Source organism: Pocillopora verrucosa, chromosome 9 (genome assembly GCF_036669915.1).
Source record: "Pocillopora verrucosa isolate sample1 chromosome 9, ASM3666991v2, whole genome shotgun sequence".
Lineage (NCBI taxonomy): Eukaryota > Metazoa > Cnidaria > Anthozoa > Scleractinia > Pocilloporidae > Pocillopora > Pocillopora verrucosa.
The window spans coordinates 22,965,699-22,993,664 of NC_089320.1; the positions used below are offsets into that span (position 1 = coordinate 22,965,699).

General features: G+C 38.6%; 1 protein-coding gene across 2 annotated transcripts; it reads left to right on the forward strand.

The window, feature by feature from the left end:
• Window positions 1–35: 35 nt before the first annotated feature.
• LOC131777592 (cilia- and flagella-associated protein 47) lies at window positions 36–27,622 on the forward strand. Of its 2 annotated transcripts, none has more exons than XM_066171886.1 (54): window positions 36–301; window positions 699–853; window positions 2,515–2,722; window positions 3,068–3,114; window positions 3,281–3,509; window positions 3,883–4,168; window positions 4,554–4,899; window positions 5,149–5,307; window positions 5,550–5,702; window positions 6,251–6,354; window positions 8,074–8,156; window positions 8,500–8,596; window positions 8,731–8,834; window positions 9,085–9,197; window positions 9,277–9,410; window positions 9,519–9,629; window positions 10,040–10,170; window positions 10,375–10,497; window positions 10,758–10,841; window positions 11,095–11,220; window positions 11,455–11,523; window positions 11,598–11,679; window positions 11,846–11,937; window positions 12,064–12,348; window positions 12,551–12,761; window positions 13,198–13,396; window positions 13,700–13,918; window positions 14,127–14,567; window positions 14,667–14,960; window positions 15,237–15,444; window positions 15,544–15,739; window positions 15,956–16,053; window positions 16,243–16,359; window positions 16,655–16,789; window positions 16,887–16,988; window positions 17,071–17,232; window positions 17,792–17,991; window positions 18,400–18,470; window positions 18,915–19,298; window positions 19,401–19,655; window positions 19,906–20,135; window positions 20,643–20,786; window positions 21,002–21,120; window positions 21,412–21,466; window positions 21,554–21,720; window positions 21,871–22,239; window positions 22,331–22,438; window positions 22,697–22,910; window positions 23,025–23,202; window positions 23,541–24,039; window positions 24,693–24,839; window positions 25,181–25,342; window positions 25,549–25,717; window positions 26,379–27,622. In XM_066171886.1, exons 1-54 carry the CDS (start codon window positions 152–154, stop codon window positions 26,589–26,591), a joined length of 9,537 nt encoding a protein of 3,178 aa, XP_066027983.1. In that variant the 5' UTR covers window positions 36–151; the 3' UTR covers window positions 26,592–27,622. The 2 variants fall into 2 exon arrangements, with proteins under 2 accessions (XP_066027983.1, XP_058949886.2); XM_059093903.2 differs by having other exon boundaries at window positions 19,401–19,652.
• The last annotated feature ends 344 nt before the right edge of the window (window positions 27,623–27,966 follow it).

The window sequence follows — 27,966 nt, forward strand, 5'->3', positions numbered from 1 at the left end:
TGCTTGTTTCTATGCAACGAAAGCTGTAGTGTTAATCAAAATGGCGGCTAATTAAAGTTAAAGATAATATGAGTTGTAATGGAGAAATTTGTCTGTCTTGAGTATAAAATGAGTTGGAAAATACGATAGAATTTGAGTCAAGCCATAAGCTATGGAGGGAACTGTGGCAGGAGTACGAATTGTCCCCCCTGTGGTGGAATTTTTCGATGCTGAATCGGACGTTGTTCACCAGATGACACTGACAGTTCAAAACTTGAGCAAGACATCGAAGAGCCTCCGATTTCACGGGCCTGCGTCAAACGTAAGAGACTGGTCAAATTTTTGATAATAGAGACGAGAGGAAAAATTTTGCAAAACCTAGATATTCATTTTGAGGCAATAATAAAGCGCAATTTTGTGTACGAAATGTAGATTGTGGTACTTTTCAGAACTTGTTTTGTCGTTTTGGTAGCAGCTTACATTTAAGGTTAAATCACATGGTGCATTTCTTTCTGGTCAGTTTTTCCATCCGTGGAAGGTGAGGGGATAGTATTGAAAATAATGGCTCATCTAAATATAGGTTCAAACATAATTCTTATCATCTTTGTAAATAATGACGACGATGAGGGTACAACTGATTTTTGATAATTTTTACGGTTGTCATCATCACCGATATGGAACTGATCGTTCATTATTGTCTCTCTTTTATCATTTAAAAGAGTTTCAGATTAAAAGTAAGGAATCCAGACCATGCCATTGCACCAGGGCTAGAAGTATCAGCTTTGGTTGAATACTACACTACTAAAGGTGAAGATGCACAGGACAGAGTTATACTAGTGGTTGATAATGATGTTGTGGAGATTCCTCTTGTTGCGTGAGTATTTCATCAAGATTAGTATGCACATTTTAATTTGTTAATTTATGGAAAGAAATGACTTTAGGACCAATGATGATGTAGATGCTATTCTGAGAGTGACAAATTGTATATTTCTTAAAATAAGCACCCACACCCTAATAAGCACCCTTCCCCAAATTAGTGCCCTCTCCTTGTATAAGTGCCCAGCCCTGAGGCCACAATGTCAAACAAGTACCTCCCCTACAAATAAGTGTCCCCTCCTCCCTCACCATTTTAAGTAGTAGGGATGCAAGGAAAACCTGTTTCTATTGCCACATAATTTACAACTATTAAACTTCAAACGGTGCAGATGAATAGTTTCTTTTCCATCCCAATTATTTCTCTCTCCATGTGCTTGCAGAGTTCCTTTTTGTGCAGTGACTGTTCTTTTAATCTTTGTCCTATAGCTCTGCTAACTATATAAGCACCTCCCATCGATCAAGTGCCCTCCTTAAACTAAGCACCCCTTCTTTTTAGCCCATTCAATGGTACATACCAGTGCATCACACTTTTTCTCAAAGTACTTTTTATTTTTTATAACAACTTTATTTAAATAATAACATATATAATATATTATTATTATTCAAAAGGTTTATAGAAGGAAGGAACTTAATCCTCATAATAAACTATGCCCCAGATATAAATATTTAATAGCGGAGCTCGCAGAGCATAGCCCCATAATTATACAAAATAGTAGTAACCCATCAAGCCAAGAAAATTTGGATGTACAACTGTATGACTGTACGATTGTACGACCGTACAACCGTACGACCGTACGACCGTACGACCGTACGACCGTACGACCGTACGACCGTACGACCGTACGACCGTACGACCGTACAACTGCACAAGGTGCTACTTTTGACGTGCATGGTCAATTGTACCGCAGGCACGCCAACACCACGGCTTTGTTCAGTAGTCCAGTGGTCAGTGCACTGGGCTCCGAGTCAGACGACCTGGGTTCTAGTCCTGGCCAGGACAAGTTGTGTGGGAAAAAAAAAATGCAAGCTCCGCTTTTAGGCTTGGCTAAATCTATATATTACTATGCAATATAAATATACCCACTGAAACATTTTACATACAAGCATATATCTATGTACTAAGTATAAAATCTAAGTAAAGAAGATATATCTAAGATAATAATTCTGTTGAAATGATGAATAATTAAATGATGTATAATATATAGAATGATATAATTTCATACTTATAGGCCTAGTTATTAAATAATGTTGATTTTAGAGCTTTCTTAAAAGTATTTATCGAGTCAAGTTCAACTACTGATGACAGTAAACTGTTATAATTGTGTCAATATATCTGTGCCAAAAAGAATACTTAAAGATATCTGTATGGCAAAATCGTTTATAGAGTTTAAACTGATGACTTTTCCTTGATTGCCTGTGACTAAATGATATGTTATCATTAGTGTTTACAGTAGAGTGTCCTTTATTGAACTTAAAAAGCTGAACCAAACTAATATTACATATTTCAAAGTGTATTTTTTATATTTTGGTGTCACACGTAATTAAGGTTACTGTTTCCCACAGTAGAGACTTGGAACTTTTATGTGAATTTTCATTGTTGCAGTAGGTTGAGTGTGACTTCCTATTGCTGACAGGGTATTAATTTACTATCGATCATAGATATACACCTGGTCCACAGCTGGAACTGAGTGGTCCAGCAGATTTTGGTGTGACAGTAGCTGATGGTAAAGTCTTAATGCGTGAAATTTATATAACAAATGAGGGATCATTGACAGGAGAGTTTAAAATAAGGTACAGTGGCAACCAGCCAATCACAATTATGCCATCAGGTGGCATTATTAAGCCAGGAGCAAGACAGTTTGTCAAGGTGAGTTTAACCGTTAAATATAAAGTCACTAAAAGTATTTTGGAACAGGAAAATGGACTTAGCTAAAAGAGTTCAAGGAATAACTGAACAGAGCACTGCCAGATTTGATGTTCAATAGAATTAAATCACAATAATACTTGATTGTGGTCAGGTATCATATGATCATTGTCTTTGTTCTTTTTCTCCTTAGCAGAGAATAGGGCTGCTTTCCCTTCTCTTCAGGATTCCCTCTATTGCACAGATAAAGCTATTTCAGTTGTGGTTCTTAACCTATCTCCTTCAGCTCACTTTAAACCATTTTTAGCTTGATCTTGTTTGTACCTAATTATAGTTCATTTTGCTAAGGTTGAATTTATAAGCAAGACTCCAGGGGAGCTAAATGAAGATGCACAGTAAGTGAATACTAACAGCTTTTTTATTGTTTTGCATCAAATGATTATCATTAGTTAGAGACCTTTAAACAAAGTGTAAGGAGCAAACCAAAGAACATATTAACTTATTTCACAACTCATTGCATCAAACCTCTAGTGATCAGTCAAAAATTACGCTTTTTTGCAGAGTCAAACTGGAAGGCCAATCTCCAACAACTCTTCAAATCATTGGGAATGTAGTGGAGCGGTCTCTGGAGTTGTTGACTTTGGATACAGAAGAAAAAATTGAAACAATAAACTTTGGCTCAACATATTATGGGACTGACCAGACTCAGTCATTTCTTATTTATAACAATGGACCAGATGTTGCTAATTTTGTTGTTATATTGGAAGAGGGTGGAGAGGGACAGGAACTGGTATGTGATACCCTTTTGGGAGTGGGGACAGAAAGAACCACTATCCATGAGGGGATGTACAGTTAATAATACACATTATTAAATAGAGAGATAAATATGAAGTACTATCATGAGCTAGAAGTAAAAGATGGATAGCAATGTGAATGCATATACTTTGATAAACTTCAATTTTTTGGGTGGAGTGGGTGTGAGGAGGAAGTCATTATTAGTGGATATGACATTGGTTGAGTGGACAGCACATGGAGAATTAGGGAAGTTTTTTTCCTTGTATTTGATAAGAGAGGAGTGTAAACTTTCAAGAAGTTTTACAGAAAATTCAATGTTGCTTATATTGGTATACTGTCTGGCATCATTCTACATGTCTGTCTTTCAGGGGGTGGACTTGACCAAGAGCGCTACAGCAATGTTACTTTCTCAAACAAGTGCTCAAGAACTGGGAAATGCTAATGACTTGACAACACTGGTGACTGCCTTACCGAGCCAGGGGATCCTTTATCCACAAGAAAAAAGAGAGATTCACTTCAGATTTAGTCCAAGATACACAAAATCCAGGGAAGGATGGAAGGCTAGTGATCAACCTCCCCCAAGGAAAGATTACACTCTTTTTATGCATATAGAGACCGTTGGCAGTGTTTCTGGAGGTGGTAGTGGCAATGGAGGTGAGAAGAATGAATTAAAAATCATAGGTTTAATATTGCCAGGATTGAAAAGTTTATTGTTAAAAAAAAACTTGTCTTGATTGGCTGTTCACTTGTTTCTTGTATGGCATTTGTTTGGTGTCCTGTTTTTGGTTTTTTTAGCACCTGCAATACATATCATTTTTGCCTATACATATTGATAATTTAATGCACTCTAAATCCTTGGATTAGAATCTCCACTCAAATTAGTGTCATCTCTTTGATTACGTGCCCCTCCCATTTTGGCCAAAATTTGTATCAAGTGCCCCTTCTCCTTTCTCTGTTTATGAGTGATTGCATTTGCCAAAGTTGTTAATTGTCTAATTTTTGTAAACTCCTACTCATTTTTCATCACAATGATTTTCAGGATCTAGAGTTGAAGTTGCTGTCTTAGGAACAGCTTTGCCTGTGCTGCTCTCTATCTCACCTAGTCCTGTGTTCAAGTTTGGAGAATGTTCAGTTGGTGAACAAGTTGATGCACTGTGCACTGTAAACAATGAATCAGCCAGCTTGCCATTGATATTTTCCCTACACTCAACAGCACACTTCCATTCTTCACCATCACAAGCTCATATTAATCCAGGAAAGTCGTTAGATGTGCTGTTAACTTTCAGGCCCAATCAGATGGGATCATTTAAGCCAGTTGTTCCTCTGGAGGTTTTAGGAGGCACTGTTGAGCAGTTTTCATTTGATGGGGATCCTACTGTAGTGAGGTTAATGGGCTCAATATTTCATAACCTGTAAAGTCAAGGATATATATTTTTGCCTGCTCCTGTATAGTTTTAGAGCAAAGAAATGCAAAATTTACACAGCCATTGCTGTTTTTGTTTCCTTCTTTTTATTTTGTTGGTTTTAAATGTGTGAATAAGATCCCAGTGAACAACAAGACTATTGATGTATGGTTTATGTGCTCGCTTTTGTTTTGTACTTTATGTCTTTAAGTTATTGATTTATTCTGTCAGGCTGGTACCAATATATACCACTCCAATCACTCTTCATGGTACTGGAACCAGGACAACCAATAAACTCAAAACACAACCAGCACCTGGAGTTCCACAGATTGCCCATCCAAATGATCGTACAACCAGTGTCCGGCCAGCAAAGAGAAATGAAAATGTCAAGTGAGTAACAAAGTGTATCTATACAAAATTACAATTCCTGCATCAAACAACCACATTTGGAGAGGTAATTAAGCATACAAATCCTGATTTTAAAAATAACTTTGTTTTTCTCCTTACCTGCAGCTAAAATGACTGATCCTTTTATTCCAATATTTTTATTTTGCAATTGTGCAGCTATGTGTAGTTAATAGAACATTTTTTTTACAAAAAGATAGAAGTTGAATGAAAACTTTGTTTTCAAGGACATTATTCACAGGTATTGAGAGGTATACCTATGTAGACCCTGATTATGCCTTCACCGAGGAGGAAGAACAACTCAGATTGCAACATAAGCAACAATATTTGGACTACATTAAATCTTTGAGGAAAAGTAGACGAGCTGACAGTAACAGAAGGTAAATAAATGGCATTAAATCCAGCATTCTGTTTGACTTTATATCTGACTCCATAAATCAAGAAGGGGAGCTCATCTCACCAGTATGACAGATGTGTACAGATGTGGGACGGACCTGATGTAAAGTAGATACCTGACAGTGTTAAATATCAATGTTAATCAGAAGGGTAATTAGTACCTAGAGAAAAACTTGAGATGATTTCTAGGGAACTTAACATGAACCCCTTCAGTGTTAAATTGACAGTAGTCTGGCTAGTTGGTGTGGACTGATGTTAGGTGCCCAAAGCCAGATCTGACCTTAAAGAAAACCAGATGCCATTTTCTTTAAAAGTGGAGAAAGTGCATATGGTGCAGTTTCACAGAAATTTAGTTTTGTGAATACATACTTGAAATTACCTGGAAATCTGCTACAATTGAATTGTTGTATTTGGGAGTAACAAGTGAAGCTGGTGCTCGGTGTACACACATACATAAAGGTTATATACTGCATCTTATATGGTACAGAATCTACATTTTGAGTGACATGTCTTGTCCTATTATAATTTGCAGTGACTTTCATCAGTTAAATAATGACACTGATTTAGGAATGAAAAGCGCCATAGGATTAAAACCTCCCAAGATCTCAGCAAAAGAGCTTACATCCCCAGTCAAAGGTAAATATTTAATATCTTTCTCTGAATTCTCCCCCAAGAAGCCTTACCAGAGATAGATTCCAAGTAAATAATTTTCTTGAATGAAGTGGTTAAATTACAACTGTCAGGAGGCAGACCAGTCTACTTTTCACAATGAATGAGTTGCCAGTAATTAGATCCTTGTGTTTGCAAACAGATCTCTGGGATTGCCATAGGGCAAACATTGTAACTCACAAGAACAAATTGTACAGTGAAAGGTTGTTCTGACGTCCAAAAAAAACTATTTTAGAGATTATCACTTTTTTGCTGCTGTTTTATCAGAAATGGATATGGGTCATTTTGATATAAGGGAAGCATGAGTTTTTGTTTGAAGAACCATAAAATATGGAATAAAATCTACAGATTAACTTGTGTCCTTAGGCAAAGGTTATTGTGAATTTGACATAGCATAATGGTCTCAAAATTTAGAAAAACCAATAATAAATTGCCAAGGAATAACTCAACAAAGCCTTTTCAGTTTTTTTGGAGGTGTTTTAAGTCTATACTTCTAGCTTTTTTGGAAGCTTAAGGAAGTACAAAAGAGCGCCACAAAAGTTACCTCAAGGCAGCAGGAGATTGATATGGTGTGCTCAAGCATACATTAAAGTGATAAAACACCAGTCCTACACTGCTTCTTTGATGTGATCAATAAGAACGAATCAGTGTTGATAATTGGCTCAAACTGAAACCTCTCTTCTGTGACGATGAGTGATACAAATTGGTCTCTTAAGGAGTGATGCACAACTGGTGATATGTCTTTCTGCCAGAGTTCCCATGATCTTGCTTTTCCTGACAAGATCCTTCAAGTGGTTCGAGAGGAAAAATTGCAGTTCAAAGACCGTTGAAATTTTTCTCAAACAAACTATCACTTGACATAGTGATTTCCTCATGTTTTTCATAGCTTATTTTATGTTTTCAGAGAGCAACAGCTGGGTAAAAATAATTTAATTTCCATCTCTGCTGACAACGACTTCCCTCCTTTGAGGAGGTACATTTTCAAATGTCGTAATTTGTTTATTATACATTAACAAGTATCAGAAAACAGTCTGTACTTATGTAAATACAACTGAAAGACTTAAATGAGTTGTTTCCCAGCTATTTATGGCTAAAATATTTCGAGACCATTACATGATGACGATTTCACAATAGACCTTACACAAGGAGAGAAGTTTTACAGTATTTTTATAACATATTTCGTGGTAATTCCAACAAAAACTAACACTTCCCTGGTATTAACATTATCTTTATCCATTTATGATAAAACTGTGGCAAAAAAGCCAAAATCACTTTTTTGGATCTTCAACCAAACTTTTGCCATACGTTCCTTTCTAGCGAGTTACAATGTTTGCCCCATGGCAATTCCAGAAATCTGTGCACAGACACAAGGATCCAATTACTGGCAACTCATTCATTCAAAGAAAAGAAGTTGAATTTTGAATAACTTGAAACAATTCTAGTGACTATCAGGGCACCCCAATCTTTTCATCTTTTTTAGTTCTTCTCTAGCATTTTTTTTCTAAAAACTGACAGTCTGGTAGACCTGATGAAGTGGTCCATGAGCCAGACTATAAATTATTCCATGGATCAGTCTACGGACTGTGCTGTGGGCTAGCACAGGTTTTCAGAATGCCTGCCAGGAAGTGGATAGGTACTCAAGTTTAAGGATCATTAGTAGTGACTGTTTCTTACATTATTATACAGCTCCTTCTCCAGTTAGTGATGAAGTGAAGTTATTGAGTTCCATGGCACTTGCAGATGAAAAGTCAAAGACCCTTTCAAAAAAAGTGAGGAAATTTACAAATAATCTGTTGTGGTAATTAAGTTATTGAATATTCTTTAAAAGATGCTTAGAAAAATGATATTGGGGAACCAACAAGAGCTTCAAAATTTGTTGAAGTAGGCATCAGACTCTGCAAAAGCAGATGACTGTGAAAAGTTCATTGTGGGCCAAAAGGTAATTATTTTTACCAAAGCAACTAGATACATTTTATCAAACTCCAGCAGTTGCCAGCTCATTTTGAAACCCCTGGAATCAATTAAATGTGCTTTTGAAATTAGTTTAATATCTCTTAGTGTCAACATACATGTACATTCACACACTTTATGGTTTTCATGTTTCCCTTGTAGTTGAGTGATGGCTTGAATGCTGTGCCAATGACAGAAAGGGAGAAGCATGACTGCTCCTCAGTACTTTCTCCACAGGAATTAAAACTTGTAGATATTGGTAAGTTGAATGGAATACAACAGAAGTCACTATTTGTGAAATGATAAGTTGAATTAAAAGTACCTTACACTTTTCTGTCACCAAATGACTCATTCCTACCCTTCTTTTTTTTCATAATTTTTTCATATTTTCAGGTCCTTCTCTGATGGACTTTGGACAAGTCTGTCTACGTTCTGCTAGCAGTAAAGATCTAATGATTGTTAACAACTTGAATAGTTTCATTCATGTTGTTGTTGAGGTAAGAAAAGTGTATTCTTTCTTTGTTTGACTTTCTGAATATCTTAAATCCAGCTCAAAATGGTTTGTGGTCTTGGTAAGCTTAACCTTGACTAGATTTTTCAGTATATTCCATTGGGGATCACTTTACTTAGTCAACATGATGGGACCATATAACACCATAGACAAAAGCAATATTAAGGTTATCACTTTTGTCTGAATCAAGGATTTCAGAGTTTCTTATGCTTAGATAAAATCTTTTTTTTTTGTAGATTGACTGTCGTGAACTTCGTCAAACATCTCCATTGTCACAAGTAATTCCCCCAAACTCAGTTGCAAAGCTGGCAATGATGTTTGAATCAAATGTGAGGGGCAGGTTTGAAAGGTAAGAGAAATATTTGCTGATATCCAGCAAAAGTTTGAAATCTGTTTTTTTAATCATTTAAAATCTATTTCATTTGTAGGAGCATTAATTATAGCATTAATGGCTATCACCGTCAGCACATTGTTGTCTTGGCAGAAGTTGTTTCAGTAGCGTTGGAACTGTCAGGTGATAAAGTTCTGCTTAGACCCTGTCCAGGCTTATCGGCTGATTCAGGTGGGTGGGGTTTTTTAAACATTATTTTCCTGGATGAAATTGCTCAAATAGCTGGAGGTACTTTAATTTCAGTGTTTGTGACTTGATTCTTGTGAGTTTTTTTTGCAGGTCTTAGAGGTTCCATCACATTGATAAATAAAAGAAACTACCCAGCTGAATTTTCTTGGTCCCCTGTTGTAAATGAAAGGGGCACAGCATTCTCCATAAGACCATCAATAGGTATACTGTTTTACTTACAGAGCAAATAGAGATTTACCTTTTAGCTATAACAGTGTTTTCCATTTCTTTCTTTATAGTTACTGAATAATACAATTTGTTTCAGAAGCATCATACTATAGTCTTCCCTGTTTTAAGAAGGCAAATCCTATGTTTGCCATGTACAGGTGCCTAAATTCCTTGCACAAGAAGACTATGTTGTATTTGTGAGATCTCTTTGCCTAATGCTGATGTTGCTTTGTTGAGCTTCAACAGAGAAAAAATATATTAAGGAAACTGTGATATGAAAAATTTATGAATTGTAAGAATTGAACTAAAAAGCATAAATCACACAGTTGAAACAATATTATCAAAAAATACTCAGTGAAGAGTCACACAAATGAATAATTTGATTTTAAAAATATGTTTTTTAGGCACTGTTGATGCATTTACTAGCCTGGAATGTGAGGTTGTCTATCAACCAACATTTTCTGCTCCTGAGGAAACAGATTTCCTCATTCATGTGACTGGAGGAAGTGATTTGAAGCTGACCTGTGTAGCTAAGGTAATTATACATTGATGTACACATACGGAATGCCAGTTGATATCACTAATTTGCTGCTTCTGTTCATGTTCCACCAGAATAGTGCTTAAAGTGCATTTTAATTGTGCAGGTCTAGATTTGCTACCAGTATACTCCCAATTGTTTGGAAGGGGGCAGTGGTGATTAGTTTAGATCAGCTAAATCCAAATGTTGTTTATGTTGTAGCTTAGCTCTACTCACTGCACATTTGTGGAAAGAAGGCTTTTGTTTGGCTCAGTGCCACTTCATTTAACAACAGTGAAGTCTGTGTCACTTCAAAACACAAATCAGAACCATGCTTACTTTGAGGTTTGTCAGTTCTCTTTAAACATCTAATACTTTAGATATATAAGGCAGCTGAAAAGGCACATATGAAATAACATACTTGAAGATGTATCAGGGCTTTTAGGAGAGCAACAATGAAAGTGAGCAATTTTTTTTCTAAAAGTTTGATTAGATACTAATCTAGCTGCAAGTTGTTGAGTTTGAGTGTATTGAAGTAATGTGTATGTATGACAGATTGTTTTGTTGCAGATGGTTAACTCTAAATTTTATTTACTATAAATTAGGTGATTGACACTTGTCCTATCCCAGGCATGATTATCTCCCCAAAGGAAGGAGTTGTTCCAGTTGGGGGAACAGCAGAACTCCAGGTAATTTCCATGCCATTTCTTTTTGTGTAATCTCAGTGTATGGTTACTGGTCCCTCTCAATTAGGTTCAAAACGGTTTTAAGGAATAATTTGGACATGACCAGTTTATTTAATCAGTTTTCTATCAGGAATTATGGAGACAGATGTATTTTGTGTGAAGAAAGTTCAAATAAAAGGAAAAACTCTATACATTGCCTCAATTGGTTCATAAGCTTTTAATTTACAACACCTACATGCATCTTTTTAATCCTCAGGTGGAGTTTACCCCTAATAGTATCCACAAGTTTGATACTCACATTCAGGTGAATGTGCGAGGCTGGAAGACCATCTCACTAAGGGTGGGAGGCACAGTAGAACCTCCTTGTGTGGACATCGATGTGGTAAGTTCACAGAACTGTTGTTAATATGCTGGTGATCTTTCCATATTACTCTCTCTCTTGTTTTTGTTGTTATGGCATCACAATTTACACCTGAGTCATCTTACTCCTGACTAGTATAGACAAAACTGATTGAAATCCCATAGACTGATTTCTTTAAATTGAGTCATTGACTGCATGGTTCACATGATTCTTCATACTTGGTTCAAAGTGCTCATGGATTACTTTGTTTTGCAGAATTTATTTCAGTTTGGTGGAGTCCACTGTGGTGCATTGGCAACTATTAAATTTCTCTTGACCAACAAGGTATATTGAACAAAATATTTTTGCTACAACTTAAGTCACATATCAATGTGGTAATGACAGTTTTTAATGTTTAGACTCGCACTCAAGCCAACATGGTATTTGACCTGAGCAGATACCTGGACTTTTCACTCAAGTTTCTGGACAATGATATTGAGGGTATGTATCTACCTTCCATACAATTGGTAGCTCTGACTTGCATGAAATTCATTAGACCAAGATTTTTTGTTTGTTCTGTTGTTTTCACCAGATAATCAGTCTGTCTGACTTGCCATCTCTAACATTCAGCAGAATTTTTATTTGTTTTTGTCTTTTAATTTCACAGATGATCCAGTGGATGATGGCAATGGTGTTTACTATGTCTCATTAAAAAGTCAAAAAGTCTTGGAATGTGCTCTAGAATTCCAACCTTCGGAGGTACATAGTTACTTATGTAATGTTTTGAATGAAAGGATTTTTCTGCCATCACATATTTTTTTCACAACTCTGCATATTAATTATAATTAATATTTAAGTTGATAAAGATTGTTATCGTTTTTTCAGGTTGCATCTTATGATTTTATTATTCCTGTCAGCATCAATCACACTGTAGCTCCCACCCCAGCACCTTCAACCTTTCCCCCAACACCTGCTCCCTCACACATGAACTGGACCATATCTGAGCTCATAACCCCAGTACCATCCCTAGCTGGCGTGGCCACTCCCAGTCGACGCATAGTGGCAACAGCTCTGCGTCCCCCACTACAGATTTCACACTCTGTTTTGGAGTTCCATCTTCCATCTGGTTACTTTGAACTTGGCATTGAATCTGGGGCAGGACGTGCTCAGGTGAGTTGTGGATTGGACAACATAAAACTAGAGTTTTATTATTGGGCTTACTAATATGTAATTAATGATTAAATGATAATCTTTTTACTGATGATGATGATTACAATAACAGTGATCAGTCAGATATATTTTCATATTCAGCAATAGGTATTTTGTCTTTTCTTGTCAAAGTGTTAATGAACAATGTGTTTCTGATTATCAGGGCTGTTTGTTTGTAAACAACAGTGACAAACCCCTGTCTTGGACTTTACACACTAAAGCTGCAGGACCCTTATTGGAGGATGGAATCTTTAAATTTCTTCATAGAACAGGGTCACCGTTTACACCATCCTCAGCAGGGAAGAAAAGTGTTATTCCTGATATTACCTTGGAAAGTGGAGAGACATTTCAGTTGGGAGTTCTGTTCACTCCACGTAAGCAAGCCTTGTGGTGCTTTTTCATAAGTTAAGATCAGTTATGATGCTGTTGTTGTCATCTCTGACCAATAGCTAACTAAGAAACATTTTAAGCCACCATTAGGCCATTGGGACAAAAGTCTACATGTATCAATATTACCATAGGGCATACTCTTTCCCCTCGGATGATAACTCTTATGTTGATAAACGCTTTAGTTCTCACTTTGACTTTCACTTCCTTTTAGAAATGTGAAGTTTAATATTCAAGTATGCTCATGCTAAAGAAAGTGACAAATATTTCAGGCCAAAATTGTATTTGAAAAATATGATGGAAACATTTAGCTGTTGAGGAAGTGTCTCCTAGTGATGGGATTAAAAAAAAAAAAAAAAAAAAGCTCTCTGAGATTACTAAGAGATATCATCCTTGATGTAAGCTTCTGTTTAATCTCCACAGAAAGCCCAGGGTTATTTGTGGCACATGTTCCTGTAATATTAAATGGCAATAGAGAAATGCCGTATCGGACATTGACCCTCAGAGGAGAACTGCTGGCTCCAAGCCTCACTTTTTATCCTGACAGTATTCGGCTAATGCCTGTTCCTCTTAGTACCAAAGTGTCAGTGAACTTCAACATTACTGCAAGGGGATACAGAAGGTATAGTACACACAGGATTATTATTCAATTTGTTTTCTTTTCCTACAGTTATAGCTTCTTTCTTATTGTTTCTTCTACTTACTGTTGCAATTTTTCAGCTAAGGGGGCTACCAGTTTATAAGTTTGCTTGTCGTCAAGTCTTATTGAAGGTCGTAAAGATTATCTTCATTTTTGTTCCTTAGACCATTGTTTTTGTGTTAATTTGGCTATGTATTATTGGTTACCTATTTCCATCAGAAGCATGTAACCTACTTCTAGATTATATGTTCCTGATTTCAGGTAATTCTACTTTTGTCATTTCAGAGCTTCAGTGTTAGACTGTGAAATCCCACAAGTAGAATTAGAGGATGGCAGCTTGCAATCAGTGCTGGAAATAACATTTCCTGGTGGACAGTCAATTCAGCCCTGTTGTACTAACGATGACAACACACAACCTTGCGTGATTCCTTGTACTATAACATTCCAGTCCCCCAGCCCTGTTACTTGCAACACAGCTATCGTCTTCACAGATGGAAAGGAAAAGTATGACAATAAATTGAAGGAGCTTACCTTGGGTCCTTAGCTTGCTAAGCAATACTCAATTTCTATGTAATCCATATCTGATTAACCTGACCTTAAGCACAACAAAGTGCAATAGCATTTTTTTACCTATGACAACCATACTTGATTCTCGTCTCACATTCGTTTGTACTGACGTAAAGTATTTTCATCTATGTCTTCTGCATTTTAGGTATGAGCTGCCTGTGACTGCCACTGCTGATAACTGTTTGTTCTCCTGTTATCCCTTCCTGGCTGCTCATCAAACTGATTTTCATATCGTCTGTGAACAAAAGGCAATATCCATTAAAAATAAACAAACAGACACCCAAGACTTCCCACCTGGGGAACCTGTGTTCATGCCGTGCATAACCCCCAACCGTCCCCCCACAGTAGCCTCAACAAGTGCAACAAGCACTAGCTTTGGTATTAGCACGTCAACATATCCCGAGTCAAGTAATGAAGCCACGTCATCAACCTACCCGTCAACGCCACATCACGGGGAATCCCAACCAGGGGGCCCTGTTCGGGGGCCGTCTGACGGGTCTGAAGCAAATGGGACCTTTGTCTTGGGGCCTGGAGTTGAGAGTGATGAGAGAAAGTTCATGAGGAAAGTTGTTGGTGCAGTGCAGAGGTGAGCGAAATTATAACCGCATAAAGTGCTTTTACCGTTTTTGCGTCTGCGTCATCATAGCACAACTTGATTAGTTTCTCTCTCGCATATATTTTCCAGATACTTCTCTGGCCAGGGCTGGTCTGGTGGGCCCTACCCAATATCGATACCTCAGACTCTGCGATCGGCCCTCCAGGACACAAGTGATCCTCAAGTTGGTGGCACTGGGGCTGCAAGGACTTCAAACTGGGATAATAATTCCAAAATAGAGCTGAGATCAGCATTTGATCTGATCAGTCATATGTGTGGTCGTCCTGTCCCAGGAATTCCACTGGCATCTACTCTTCCAACTTGTCCAATTGATCGTGTGCGACAGGTTCACTGGATGTACAGCACACTTCTTACGTTTTTGAGGTACTCTTGTCATCAATTTCTTTGTTAAGTGTTTTGTGGGAAACGAAACAGGGAGAATTTTTCTTGGGACCTCCTACAATGTACATTTGTTTTTATTCAGTCAAATCCGTTTGCTAATTGTGCAACTGTTTCTTTGCATGAAAGATATTATAAAATGTTTCTTGGTGTACTTACTACTTGTTCTGTGCAATGCACACTTGTCACTCGGGAGTTATTACAGTTAAATGTATACTGATGATAATTTCTTTACCAATTGTGTGTCTGACTGTCATGCAGGACTCAGGGTGCAATGGTGTCTCATGTTAAACCAGAAGACTTGTTAGATACCGCTGACTATATCCGCTGGCACAAAATCCATGGAAAACTCAAAGGAATGGATAAAGAAGATTCCAGCAAGGAAAGAGGGATAAGCAAGTTGGAAGTAGCACAGTTTGAGACTAGCTCTACCCAGGCATGGACTCATATCCTGCTACAACTCGTTAAGGTAATATTTGATAACCTTTTTTACTTGCAACTTCTTTATTAGAGTTTTTAGTTGAATTATTTCCTGAATTTTCACTTACCCTCTCATATTTCACTTTAGGTTTTAATACTGAGCCGTATCACCCCGCATCAGTTCAAGAAGCTTCAGTTTCCAAACAAGAATATTCCACTGCCTGAAGTGAATCCCGATCCACTGACTAGCAATGTTTATAGTGTGGGAGAGCGGATCTTGTTAGCGTGGATCAACCATCATTATAATGTCCAGAGAAACATCAGTTGGCCTGCTGCTATTGGTGGTGAGTCCTGCTCGGTCAGACACTCTGCTGTTGACTGTTATTACGGTCTTTACCTGATTATGTTATCTAAATGCCAGAGGGTGGTGTTTTTTAAACCCCAAACCTAAACCTAAATTTGTTTTGATGGATGAGTAACGTTTCGTAATTATTTCTCAGACCACCTTTGGTGTGAGTGTTATTTATCACCTCTCATTAGAATTTCCTCTACCCCTGCAGGATCCAGTCCTCCGTGCCGGTGGATTGTGAACTTCGATGTCGATTTCATGGATGGACTGGTTTTGGCAACTCTTGTGAGCGCTCATGTGCCGTTTGCGGTAAGATGTCGTTCATGTACCATGTGCTTTTATCTCTACGAGTGATTTTGTTTTATTCTCAACACTTAATAACATTTATTACCAGTTGCGAGAACATAACAGCGGCGACGAGCCTTGATCATGGCTTATGCATGTTGGTGAATGGGAGGGTACTTATGTCTCTGAGCTAATGACTTATTATGTTCGCAGATTTCAACCCATCTTCATTCCATGTACACTCGGCCCAGCAAGGCTGAACAGTGCCTGCATAATGTGATCAAGGCTGTTGAGGCTCTCAGGCACATTGGTTTGGACTATGATATTCAGGTTAGAAATTAATGACTTCAGAAGTTATCGTATTCCACATTGCAAAACCTTCATTACCAAACAGAGCGCGGGATTGATTATTTTACAATTTCTATCTTACGTCTTTTTCTCTGTCCAAACTTGACACCATAAAAGCTTTCAGAGCTTCTTTTAACTAGTTTTGATAGGATGTGTTCTTGTCGTTGATCAATCAACTTTTCATTCACCACGTATATTGTAAACTTGCGATGTGTATCCTGTCAATAACATAACCATTGGTTGACTGGTTTGTTGGTTATTTTTGCTGTTATTGCAGCCAACAGACCTAACGGAGCCGAACCCTATCGCAGTTGTCCTGCTGTGCATTCATCTGTACCAGCGCTTACCTCATTACTTGCCACGCGCCACGGTCACCTTTGAAGGATCACTGCATAATACAGTAACAAAACATGTAAGGCTTTGTGTTTGTTTATTCTAGCCCTGTAAATAAACCTCGCTTTCTTTAGGCTGCCATTAGAGAGGCTTAACCAGTCGTTTTCTTACAATAGGTTCGACTTCAAAATCCTAGCACCAAACCCCTCGTGTATCAAGCTCTTTTGGCGGGGAAGGACGCGGCGGACTTTTGGTTACCAATGGGAGACACAATTCAGGTGAGTGATGATAACATTAACGATAATGTCAGGCAATTTTATTTAGTGAGGTAATTTAAAGTGATTGTATTTTCTACGTTAGGTGTCACCTAAAGGCCAGCTACAGATGCCAGTTGAGTTCAAGAGCCGTTTTCTCAGACCGTGTAATGCAACTCTGGTTCTAGTTGGAAAACGTGAAGGAAGTCCATGTGGTAATACATTGGTGTTTACTTTGAACACCTGTATCAACAACATTTTGCCTGTGGTAAGGACATTTCATATCTGACTGCCTAATACTGAGTAGTTCACATTGCGATTTTTGGCAAACAGTTTGTGATATATCGGGTTAAACTATATTTTGTATGGTATAATCTTCCGGATGAGGATATTTATGAAATGAACTGTTGTCCAGACTATTACTGGCCCCATACAAATGACTTCTACAAGACATGAACCCAGCAATCTAACCTTACTAACTGATTGAAAGTGACCAATCACGACTGACTTACGTTACTTGATTTTTACAGCCAGCTACTTAACGGCCAATAACTAATGAATCAGTTTACACGAACCAGACTCACAGGAGTCAACAGACAAACAACTCCTCAGTTTACACCTCACCATTACTAACAACTCCACTTTTCTGAAACACTTTCATCCGGATGATCATACTACACTATCATCTTTCACTCTTAAGTTGAAAACATTCACCGCGTTATTATTATTATTGTTATTGTTATTATTATTATTATTATTATTATTATTATTGTTAGCCGTTATTACTATTATTAGTAGTATTACTCATTATAACATTTCTTTTGAAGGCAACAATCACAAGTGAGTCACCATGCTACCAAATTCAGAAGGTAAACTTTGACATCACCAACCCATTTCCGTCGACCGGAGAGTTTCGTATTGTACTGGTAGAAGCTCGGAATTTGTTCCTAGGAACATCACCGCCCAAAGTGAAGGCCTCAAAATCCAGCAAGAGTTTAAAGAAGGTTGGGTCAAGGACTGATCACGGGTATGTAATGGTTTAGACGTTGTTTCTTTTATTTGTGGGAATGAATTTCTACTACATTCGATTGTATCGATACACAAACAAACTGACACTGTTGTGTTGACTGTGGATATATGAAAATCATATACGTGAACTGCGGATTAAGAAATGAATTTGAAAGCGATCTTAGTAGTAATGAACACTGCTTAAGCAGTAATGAAAATAAGGCCTAAAAAAAATTCAGGCCTGTAAGTGATATGAAACCATAACCTTTACGATACCGGTGTAGTGCTCTACCAACTGAGCTACTTGGGAGTCGGTCGTTAAGTTGATTTGTAGTAAACCCGTGAAGTGATAGATAGATGACTACTGCTTAAGTAGTGTTCATTACTGTCAAGATGGCTTTCATATTCAGTAGTTTTTTATTCACAGGCAAATGAACAAATCACCAAGAAGAGAATTTGCTCCCAAAATAGAACAACATAAGATGGAGACAGTCACAGGTCAGTCTCTCGACTCTACTCTACTAGTTTTAAAAAGATCGCCATGGCATATCCTGGCTAAGCTGGGTGTGGACCTGTCTTCAACTTGCTAGGATCTTAATTTACATGGCCAGGGATCTTGATCATGAGTCAATGGCGGACGTCTCCTAATAGGCCGTTGTTGGATACGAGAGAGAACGACAGGGTTAATATTGAAAGAAGGGATTCCATCTTGATCTATGCACAAAAAGAGGATCCTTACTAGAACCATATCGAAAAAAATCTGCTTATACCTTAGCTTTCTGGTTTCAGTAACACCTCTTACTATGTGGTTCACTTAATATACGATAGTTCTTTTTAAAGTCGGTGGTTTGCTTTTTTATCATTTTTTGAACCACCCGTGGTGTACAATGAAGTTCAGTTGTTTCGTGTATCACTCTAACCGTTTTTTGTTGTATTCAACAGCTCCTTCATCACCTCCTACACTAAGTGCTTTTTGGTCACCCATCAAAAACATTTACCTTGAGGCTAACAGCAGCGCCACAGCAGAAATTCACTTCTTACCTTTTGATGTTGGCTTCAGGCAGTGCTCAATCCTCTTTATTAATGAGAAGATTGGCGAGTTTCTCTACTGCATTGAGGCGACTGCCACCCCTCCACTGCCTTCCCCCATGCCAGTGGTCGCCTCCCCGCACAGTGTCCGGATCAGCAGCGCTGCAGCAGCTAGGGCTGGTAGGGGGGCATTCGGTGGGGACGAGAGGGTGGTGTACTGGAAATGTGATAATGACGAGTCTTTTACAGAGGACTTGTACATCCCACTTGTTAATGAGGCGAGAGAAAATGCTTTAGGTGAGTTATCAGGATTTAATCACATTAACTTATATTTAGACTATTTCTTGTCTGTTGTAAGTTTGTTGGAATTAGAGTTGTCGTTTATTTTGTGAACCTCAGCAATTACCGCTCAGCAGCGCATGTCAGAACGGGAGTTCCAGCGCCGAATGATGACAGGTACCTTGACCAGCTGTTCTGTCACCGCAAGTGTGGCTGCGCTGGGCCTGGGAGGCTTCAAATTCTTGCATCCTGGGGATCCTAAAATGAAGAGAGCGCTTGAAAGAGAGGTCACTGAGTTCCACACAGAGGTGAGCTCCAAGTATTTCCAGGCTCCCTCCAAGGTTATCATACCGGCGAGTATCGACAAAAAGAGTGGTAAGTTATTAAACTGTGTGCCTTCTTCTTAGTTTGGCTTCTTTTTTATTGGACTTTATCTCAACAATCAAAACTGCAAAATAGAGTTTATTTTTCAGTTTTGATTGTTGAAAATTTTTGCACTTGATGTGCTGCTCTAGTTTGTATAGACTGTTTAACGTTAGTAGTTGCTTTTAAAAAATTTTCCTTTTGAAAATAAGGAGTTCTACAGAACTTTGTTTATTGAGTTACACGGTTAATCTCACTTCAGTTCAGTTAACCTCTGCCACATCTGAGTCCGGACCCTTGAGGAATACAGTCCCATTGCCAGTGACTTTCCAACCCAGTGGACCTGGGCACTACCCTTGTCGAATTGTTCTTAAATCAGCGCATGATATGAGAGTATATCAGCTGGAATGTACAGTGACTTCCGCGGGCTCAGCTCTTGAGTTGGAGTTCACATCACCAACACATCAATCAGTTACTCAGGACATACCTGTGGTGAGTGTCGCTGTCACTAAACTGTGAAGAAACAGCAGGATGCTGGATCACAGATAGTTATTGGCAGAGGCCAATTTTTCGTGTGGAACAAAGAAATTAGGAGAGATCTGTATCCAGGGTTTGCGTTCAGACAAAAATCTCTCTCAGATTAAACTGAGAGTAATTGGTACCGGCCATTCTTGGTTAGGGTTAGGGTTTAAAATGTCAATGATGTAGAGAATAGACGAACTTGATATTATGATATACAGAAGTAAGAAATGAAAAATCTGAGTCTTTTGTGACTAAGTCGATGGGTGAACAATAATAATAATACTTAACGATTGGTTTACTAGAATTTTTCTTCTCACTGCTCTTCCGGTAAAAATTCAAATTTTGTTCTAGAGGAGGTCTGATTGGAAGCTTGGAGCACTATTTAATTGATTCATAAGAAATGATAACAAGCCTTAATAATTACTGCGGTTCTTTTCACTACAGCGTCAATAAGTTAACTTGAATTTGAATTTACAGGTGAACCAAAGTAATCAGGACTGGCAGTTGGCAGCAAGCCTGGAGGGAGAGGGGTTCTATGGACCCCCTTTCATGGTAGCAAAATCTCGGCTCACCACCAACTACCCCTTGATGTTTAAACCCTGTTACGAAGGACATGTGGAGGTAAGCAGTAATACATAAAGTTCTACAGCGCTAAGAACTGTGACGTGAATGTATCTATAATATCTTTGAAACTATTTACGGTGGCCAATTTGCCTTGTCAACTCGATTGATAAACCAAAGTATCTTGTTATACTCCCCCACCGACGCAGCACCACTGTTTCTTCAGAAACTTACCCTCTTTATTCATTTGTCTTTAAACATTTGTTGTCTCATAGGGAAAGCTTGTGTTGACGAACACTTTAGACGGCGCAGAGCAGGTCTACAGGCTACTGGGAACAGGGCAAAAGCCGCATCCACTGGATCACATCTTGATAGAGTGTCCTGCTAAACAAAGGTGAGTATTCTTTGTATTAACTGGAGTGTATATTTTTAGTTCTGTCATTCGCTCAAAAGCTCTTGTTATCACTCGATGGAATTAGATTCAAACTAAAACCTTTATAGGCTATTTGTATTCTTTTTTTGTGATTGTCGCTGGCTGTGTGTTTTTCCTTGTTAATTACTTGTCTGTTCACATCCTTATTCGATTTTTCCTCTCTCTTCTCCTTTGTTCGCCCCATTTAACCATCAATCTGACCCTGAAATTCCAGAAAATCACTTGATATTTTTACTTGTCTTTTTACTTTAGTGCAACCTATAGCTTGCAAGTGCCAAATGTGACGAAAAATAAACTTATATTCCAGGTAAGCAGATATTTGATTGAACGTCAGTCTGTAGCGAGTTCTCAGCCTTCAGACGGAAACTTCAATAATTTGTTTACGTATTTTCAGGTCAAGACTGACCTAGATATTGTTAGCGGCCCATCAGCAGTTACGGTCCTTCCAAGCAAGACCGCAGAACACGTGATCACTGTCTCACCTTGGAAACGAGGCACATTCAAGGGAATCGTTTCCTTTATATCATCCGGAAAGTATTCTGGCAGCCTTGATACTGCAAGGTAATGACGAAGGAATCGATAGATCTTTCTAGTCATTTATCCGAGACGAGTAATTAAGTTCTAAGCCTCGCTTTATTATGGATGTTTTATTCTATGGATGCTTCATTCTGATCGCAATGCAACTACCGTATGTTTTTTTGTTGTTTTTAGAGTTGAAGATGACGAGAAACAGGACGGCTTTATGGATTACAGGAAGGCTCCTAACGATGACGTTGAGGAACTCTTATCACAGGAGCTTATGGATGATCCTAAACTTCGACCCTACCGCTTGTGGTACTCTGTAGAAGTTCAAGCCTCGAGACCGCAGCCTGAGAGAACCCTAGAAGTGACATGCGCAGCACATTCAGCAGTTGCAGTTGAAATAGCAGTAACTAACCCAACCCGAGATAGAATTGTTATGGACGTACTTATTGACGGCGTGGCTTTGTCTGGTGAGCCCACAATCGTCTTGCACCCCCTACAGCAAGTCAGATATCAAGTGACGTTTGCCCCAACTGTGATTGGTGAATATACAGGCAGGTAAGGAAGTATCTCTCACTTTCACTTGTTTGATAGAGCGTACGTATAATACTTACCACATAATATACTTTGGTTTTGTTTCTGTTTTCAGTGTAATCTTCCAACATGAAGCAGTTGGAGAGTTTTGGTACAATCTTATGCTCAAGGCAACCACTCCTCATCCTTCACATCTTCCCCCAATTCATTGCGAGATTGGCAAGTGAGTTACAAACTTTCTAGCTGGAATAACTATCAAGTAAACTGCTCTTCTTGTGTTGTTGTAATAGCCGCGGTTACGGCTACTTTTTTGGTCAAATTACTTCTTCAGGTCGTGTCACCTCTTTAGAATATATTGTGCGATGCTTATCACAATTTTTCACATCGTTTTACTCTCACAAAGTTTTTTAACGCTTATCACCAAAAATCCTGATTGTCATACGCCAACGTTATAAAGTGACTAATGATTGATTTATTTCAGGTCCACTTATCAGATGATTCGCCTCCTCAATCCAACAGACGAGTCTCTTGTCCTCACACCTCACAGCTCAAACACAGCTAACTTCAATCTGGAACTGGGTGACACAAAACAGATCTTATTGGCCGCAAGTGGTTTGCTTGAAGTACCAGTCAAATTTACACCATCGGCTATCGGACAACTGCACTCCGCGGAGATTTCCTTTCACTGTCCTCAGGTGATTCATTTCTTGAAGATATTTTAGCGATTTGTGGTAACTCAAGCTTTAGGAAAGGATAATAATTTCACAGATAATACTTTCACAGCTGGAATTATTTGTGCTATTTTTCAGCTTGGCAGTTGGATTTTTCTGGCCTCTGGTACTGGAATGATGCCAGGACCTGTGGATCCAGTCAACATCTACTCACAACTTGGAGGCAATTCGTCTGTTATTATTCCGTTCGAAAACCCTACGGAACGTCAAGTCATCGTAGACGTTGTAATGAAGGAGCAGCTACCATCACGGAGTGGTAAGTTCAGTCTGTAAACAGAACTTCTGTCCGATTCTGATTAATATCAGAAGTCCCCTAAATTTTCCTCGGCCATGTGAGGCATAGCAGTAATCCTCATCATAATTTGACTTCAGATCCAGCCCTCCCTGGCTTTAAAATACAGCTTTGCAAGGAATGTGTCTCATTATGACTACCATTATTACCATAACTGTTGTTATGATTATATATTTTTTTTATTATCACTATTGTTTGTCCATATTTTTCACTATATTACATGATGTGTTGCATGTTGTCGTAGTAATGCACTTTTCCGTACCAACCCTTTTCCAAACCCTAACCCTATTTCTTGTGTTTAGGCTCGTTGTTCACAAGCCTGCGTAGCGACACTCAGCCCAAAGACTCAGTATTCTGTCTCCTGCTCAAACGAGCTAAAGGGATAATTCTAGAACCAGGGGCTACCCTGGATATACCAATCTCCTTTGCACCAGACACCATGCAGCTACACGAGGCTACAATAACTGTGACCATGCACAGAGACACTGAGGACACTTGGAATGGGAACTATCCAAGCGTGATGAGCACGCGTATGGTGAATGAACTTCACTGGATAATTCCTGTCCGAGGTATCCCAGAATCATATCCTATCAAGGAATCCCAGGCCCCGTGTATTGAGTGTAAGGCTCGGAGCCGAGTGGAAGAGAGACTGGAAGTAACGCTTACCGGATTGGCCCCCAATAACGCCACTTCAGGTTTAGGGCGTCACCCTACCATCACTCCCATCAATTTGCTAGGGCGCCACCTACCTGGAGAAATGGAATATGGAGTGGACTACTTGAATGTGCCTGAGGAATTCAGGTGATTACACTAATAATTATGGGTAGTCTTTTCTTCTTTGTGGGAATTTTGCAGTTTTCAAAAGACCTTAGCAAACTGGCAAAATGCGACATTTCTAGCTGATGGTTTCAAAGGTTTTTTTTCCAAGATATTGAGGCATTGAAAAGCGACGACTATGAGAGTATTTTTCCTGTTAGAGCGTTGAACTCGTTTTGGTTTAAGACGATGATTAGCCTAGATGAGCGAATTCGAAACTTATGATCGGAGTGTCATATTACAGATCACCCAAATTGTTATCTCTTTTCAACGATTCCTAAATAGCTCTGCTTCCTTCTTTCCCTTCAGTCCTTTGTAAGGAAGTTGGTCGCTCTTTCTCTATAAACGCCAGCTGACTCAGTGCGTAATGTATCTTTTTTATTGTTTTACTGGAGCCAGTCACCATAAAGGCATTCCATTCTGTAGTCGTGTGTTTCTAATGCATAAAAGTCATTCGGTAGTTTGACATGTGGTTCTCGCGGATATTTAGCGAGTTCCGTCGGAGCGAGGAAAATAACCAGCATTGAGTCCAAAGAGACCCCTGGAAGGCCCATGTAGGTGAAATAAAAGATCTTTTGTATGACGTGGTAAAGTTTTATGTTTAATTGTTAAAAGAAATCCTCCTAAAACACCTGTAGGTATGAACTAATTTATGATGATGCAGAATGTCAGACATGTCTTGAACGATCGCTGGGCGTGAGTCTCATGAGGAAGATCAAGAATCAAGTGTCAGGAGTGATCATTCTTGTGTTTAACTTTGTATTCTCGCCATTTAAGCCATTCAGGTAAGTAGGTGATGAATGTAAACAGAATCAGTAAATCAAATGCACGTTGACAAAGAGCAGCGACCTGCCGACCACACACCAACGCTATACCGTGTAGGGATTGTCTGAACTTTGCCCCCTAGTAGTTTCCACTTACCGCCTTCCTCCTCCACACACTTTGATTTTTTTACCGAAATATTCAGATATTCAAAGCCTGTTTTTTCAAGGAAAAGTTCGAACTTCTGACTTTATCTTAAATTACATGGGTTTTTTAGATATAAGAGGCGGTCGTTATGACCGTGATTGTGATGTAGAGTAACTAACATCCCTTGATAGTGTGTTGTGGCTGTTTTTGTCTTCAGCCACAAGACTCAGTTAATGATATCAGCAGCTTCCGGTGGGGTTTGGAGATTTCCTCTGAGGGTACTTGCCACTGAACCGGAAGTCGACGATACGATTACTATCGACTCTGTTGGACTGAACAAGGAGTCAGTTGTGGGTTTCAGAATGACAAGTCAAATGAGGTAGGTTGATTGAGCAGAGAGGGATTTGCTAAACTGCATCAGAAGAGAAAATTGGTCAAGTTTGAACAATTCACTTAGAAGATACGGACAGTTTTGGAAGCATGTACCTAGTGTGCTGCTTTTCCTTTACAGTCATTCAAGCCAGACGTGTAAACAAATGTTAAGCGTTTTTTCATCTTAAAATTTATGTCCGTTCTCTCTATTAGACACACCCTTCCGTTTGAAGCGTTTTTCGCTCCTAATTCTGACCCGGAGTTCACAGTAGCCCCAACATCCGGTGAACTAACTCCTGCAGGTACCGAAGGAACACTTATCAAGGTTTCGTATAAGCCCCAAATTTACGGCAAAACGCACATGGCCAAACTGGTAGTTCAGGTGAGCAAACAAGCTAGTCAATCTGATCAAGTGATACTTATAAATGATATTTTCTTTCTCTCAGGTTTTACTGATCAGTTCCAATACATGAATTTGCTAATCGTTGCTAGAGTACATCAACTTTACCCAGCTCGCCTTCCCGCCATAAACCAGCATGTTTCCTCTTTCCCTTTCCCTCACACGGAACCGCATAAAAAGAAAAACAACTTGCTAATGATCTAAACGTACGTTGATGAAAGAATGCAAGACTAAGTGAACACCTTCTGCGAAGAGATTTAGCTTCTGTTTTCGATGTATTTCCTTTTCGTGGTTTGTTCTATTTGTAATACTTGTTCATGCATTCAAACAGCAGCAAAATGTAACGATATCAAACTTGTGATTACTTGTAACAGCTGTTACTCCCCGTGCCCACCAAATTCACCGTCACTATTTGCATTGAAATAATTCGAGTGTAAGTATGTTCCCTCTATTCATGATCATTCAACTCTGCCCCTCGTTTGGTTTTACGAAATTTTGGAAATTGCTGGTTTATTTTGAAGCTATTGCCGCCATTTTCCTTAAATGGTCAATGGCCATACAGGGTCATTGATAGAGCATATAGTTCTCGCAATTGATATGCCTATGTGCATTGGTAACAATGCGTTGCGTATTTGGTCCACAGACCTCTGATATGCAGTGGACCTATGATGTCATCGGTACAACTGCTGACTATAGCCCTCCAAATGTGCGATCGAAAATCGTGTCTAATAGCGCCAACTTACGTAGGACAGTAAAGCAAAAGAAAAACTACGTACTGGACAACTTGAAGCTCCAAAGTACCGCAGTGTCATCTCCGTACAAAGGTGTTCCACTAGTGCCTCGATCAGCCAGATAAAATGCACACCAGACGGGTTTAACCATTTATATTATCATATGTTCATACTATTTTCTAATGTGACATGCTCATTTCCACTTACGAAAAATGCTCAACGTGTTGTAAGTTTGTTGGTTGTTTCTTTTCAAGTATAATATATCGTTTTGTATCTGGTTTACAGTAAACCATCTAACACTATAATAAAAGCATTTCTCAATTGAGTAGCCCCTCTTTACGAGTAGAAAATTGTTCCTTGGAATCATCTCTCAAAAGTGAAAATTAATGACAGACTCTCTGCCTTTTGGCATTGATGGGAAAAGTAAGAGCTACTTTCCCTTCAAGTCGTTTGAGCTAAATTAAAATAATAAACTTAATGGGAAATGTTTTTTGAAGATAGCCAAACCATTGAAATTAGAGAAAGTTGTTCTTCAATTGTGCCTAAGAAAAATCTTACTACCACATTTAACGTAAAAACCTTCCCCTGGGAAATAATCAGCTTGACCCGTACTCTGCTTCGGAGCCGGATCCAACACCTCACTTTAATTAAGCTGTGATTTTGATACACAGATAAATCGAAATAAAAGGAAGTTGGATCCGATCATTCAACAATCAGTGAAAATAAGTGAAATCATATCCAAATCATGAATTATTATCTGAGTGTAATAGCCAAACACTAGTGGTCGGTAGTTCTGATAGACTTGAAACATAATCGACCCGGGAGCCAACAAACCAGTCTTGAATCAGAACGAAATGTGTATATTTTAAACAATTGGTGGGTTGATTTCTGCTTATGCTGTTCTAATCAGAGATATTGGGAAAATATTATGAAGGTAAACAGACCATGGATCTTGTATAATTACCTACTAACTGCATCGTATGTCATATGCTCGAGGGTTCCGTTATTCTTTTGCCCAAATTATGACTTTGTTGAAACTAGTTGACGGTCACCAAAACTCAAACCTGATCATATTTACGCAAAGTACTCCACAACATTCAAGTTGGTGAAACATGTTCAATATTGAATGAATAAAAAGGACGAGAGAAGAAAAAGAGAGGAAGCTCTTGTTATTTTTTTGTTAGTTTTTCTTCATTTCGCTTGATTCTATTTGCGGCTAAGCGCTGTACTGTTGCCCTAAAGGTTATTGTCAACAAAATCGAATACCTTCCGGAAAAATTGTCCTACGCGCGCTACTTTTACAGGAACCGCAGAAAAATATGTATCAGTAATTTCATAAATTATAGATTATAAAGGTAACAAAATTTCCCATAGCTTCTGTTTTGCTAGGCGCGTGCGAGCCTTTAAACACAAAACTTGAGAAACTGATGGCGTTTGCTTCAATGAATTACCAGCCTCTCGCTCCGGGACATCACGAGAGATATATTTCGAATTTCTTAA

What these genes read in the sequence shown, in the direction of transcription:
- LOC131777592 (XM_066171886.1), top strand. Translation starts at nt 152, where the DNA reads ATGGAGGGAACTGTGGCAGGAGTACGAATTGTCCCCCCTGTGGTGGAA. An exon ending in TCATTCATGTTGTTGTTGAG is followed by an intron (nt 8,835 to 9,084) that starts GTAAGAAAAGTG and finishes TTTTTTTTGTAG; the next exon opens with ATTGACTGTCGTGAACTTCG. An exon ending in AAAATAAACTTATATTCCAG is followed by an intron (nt 21,467 to 21,553) that starts GTAAGCAGATAT and finishes ACGTATTTTCAG; the next exon opens with GTCAAGACTGACCTAGATAT.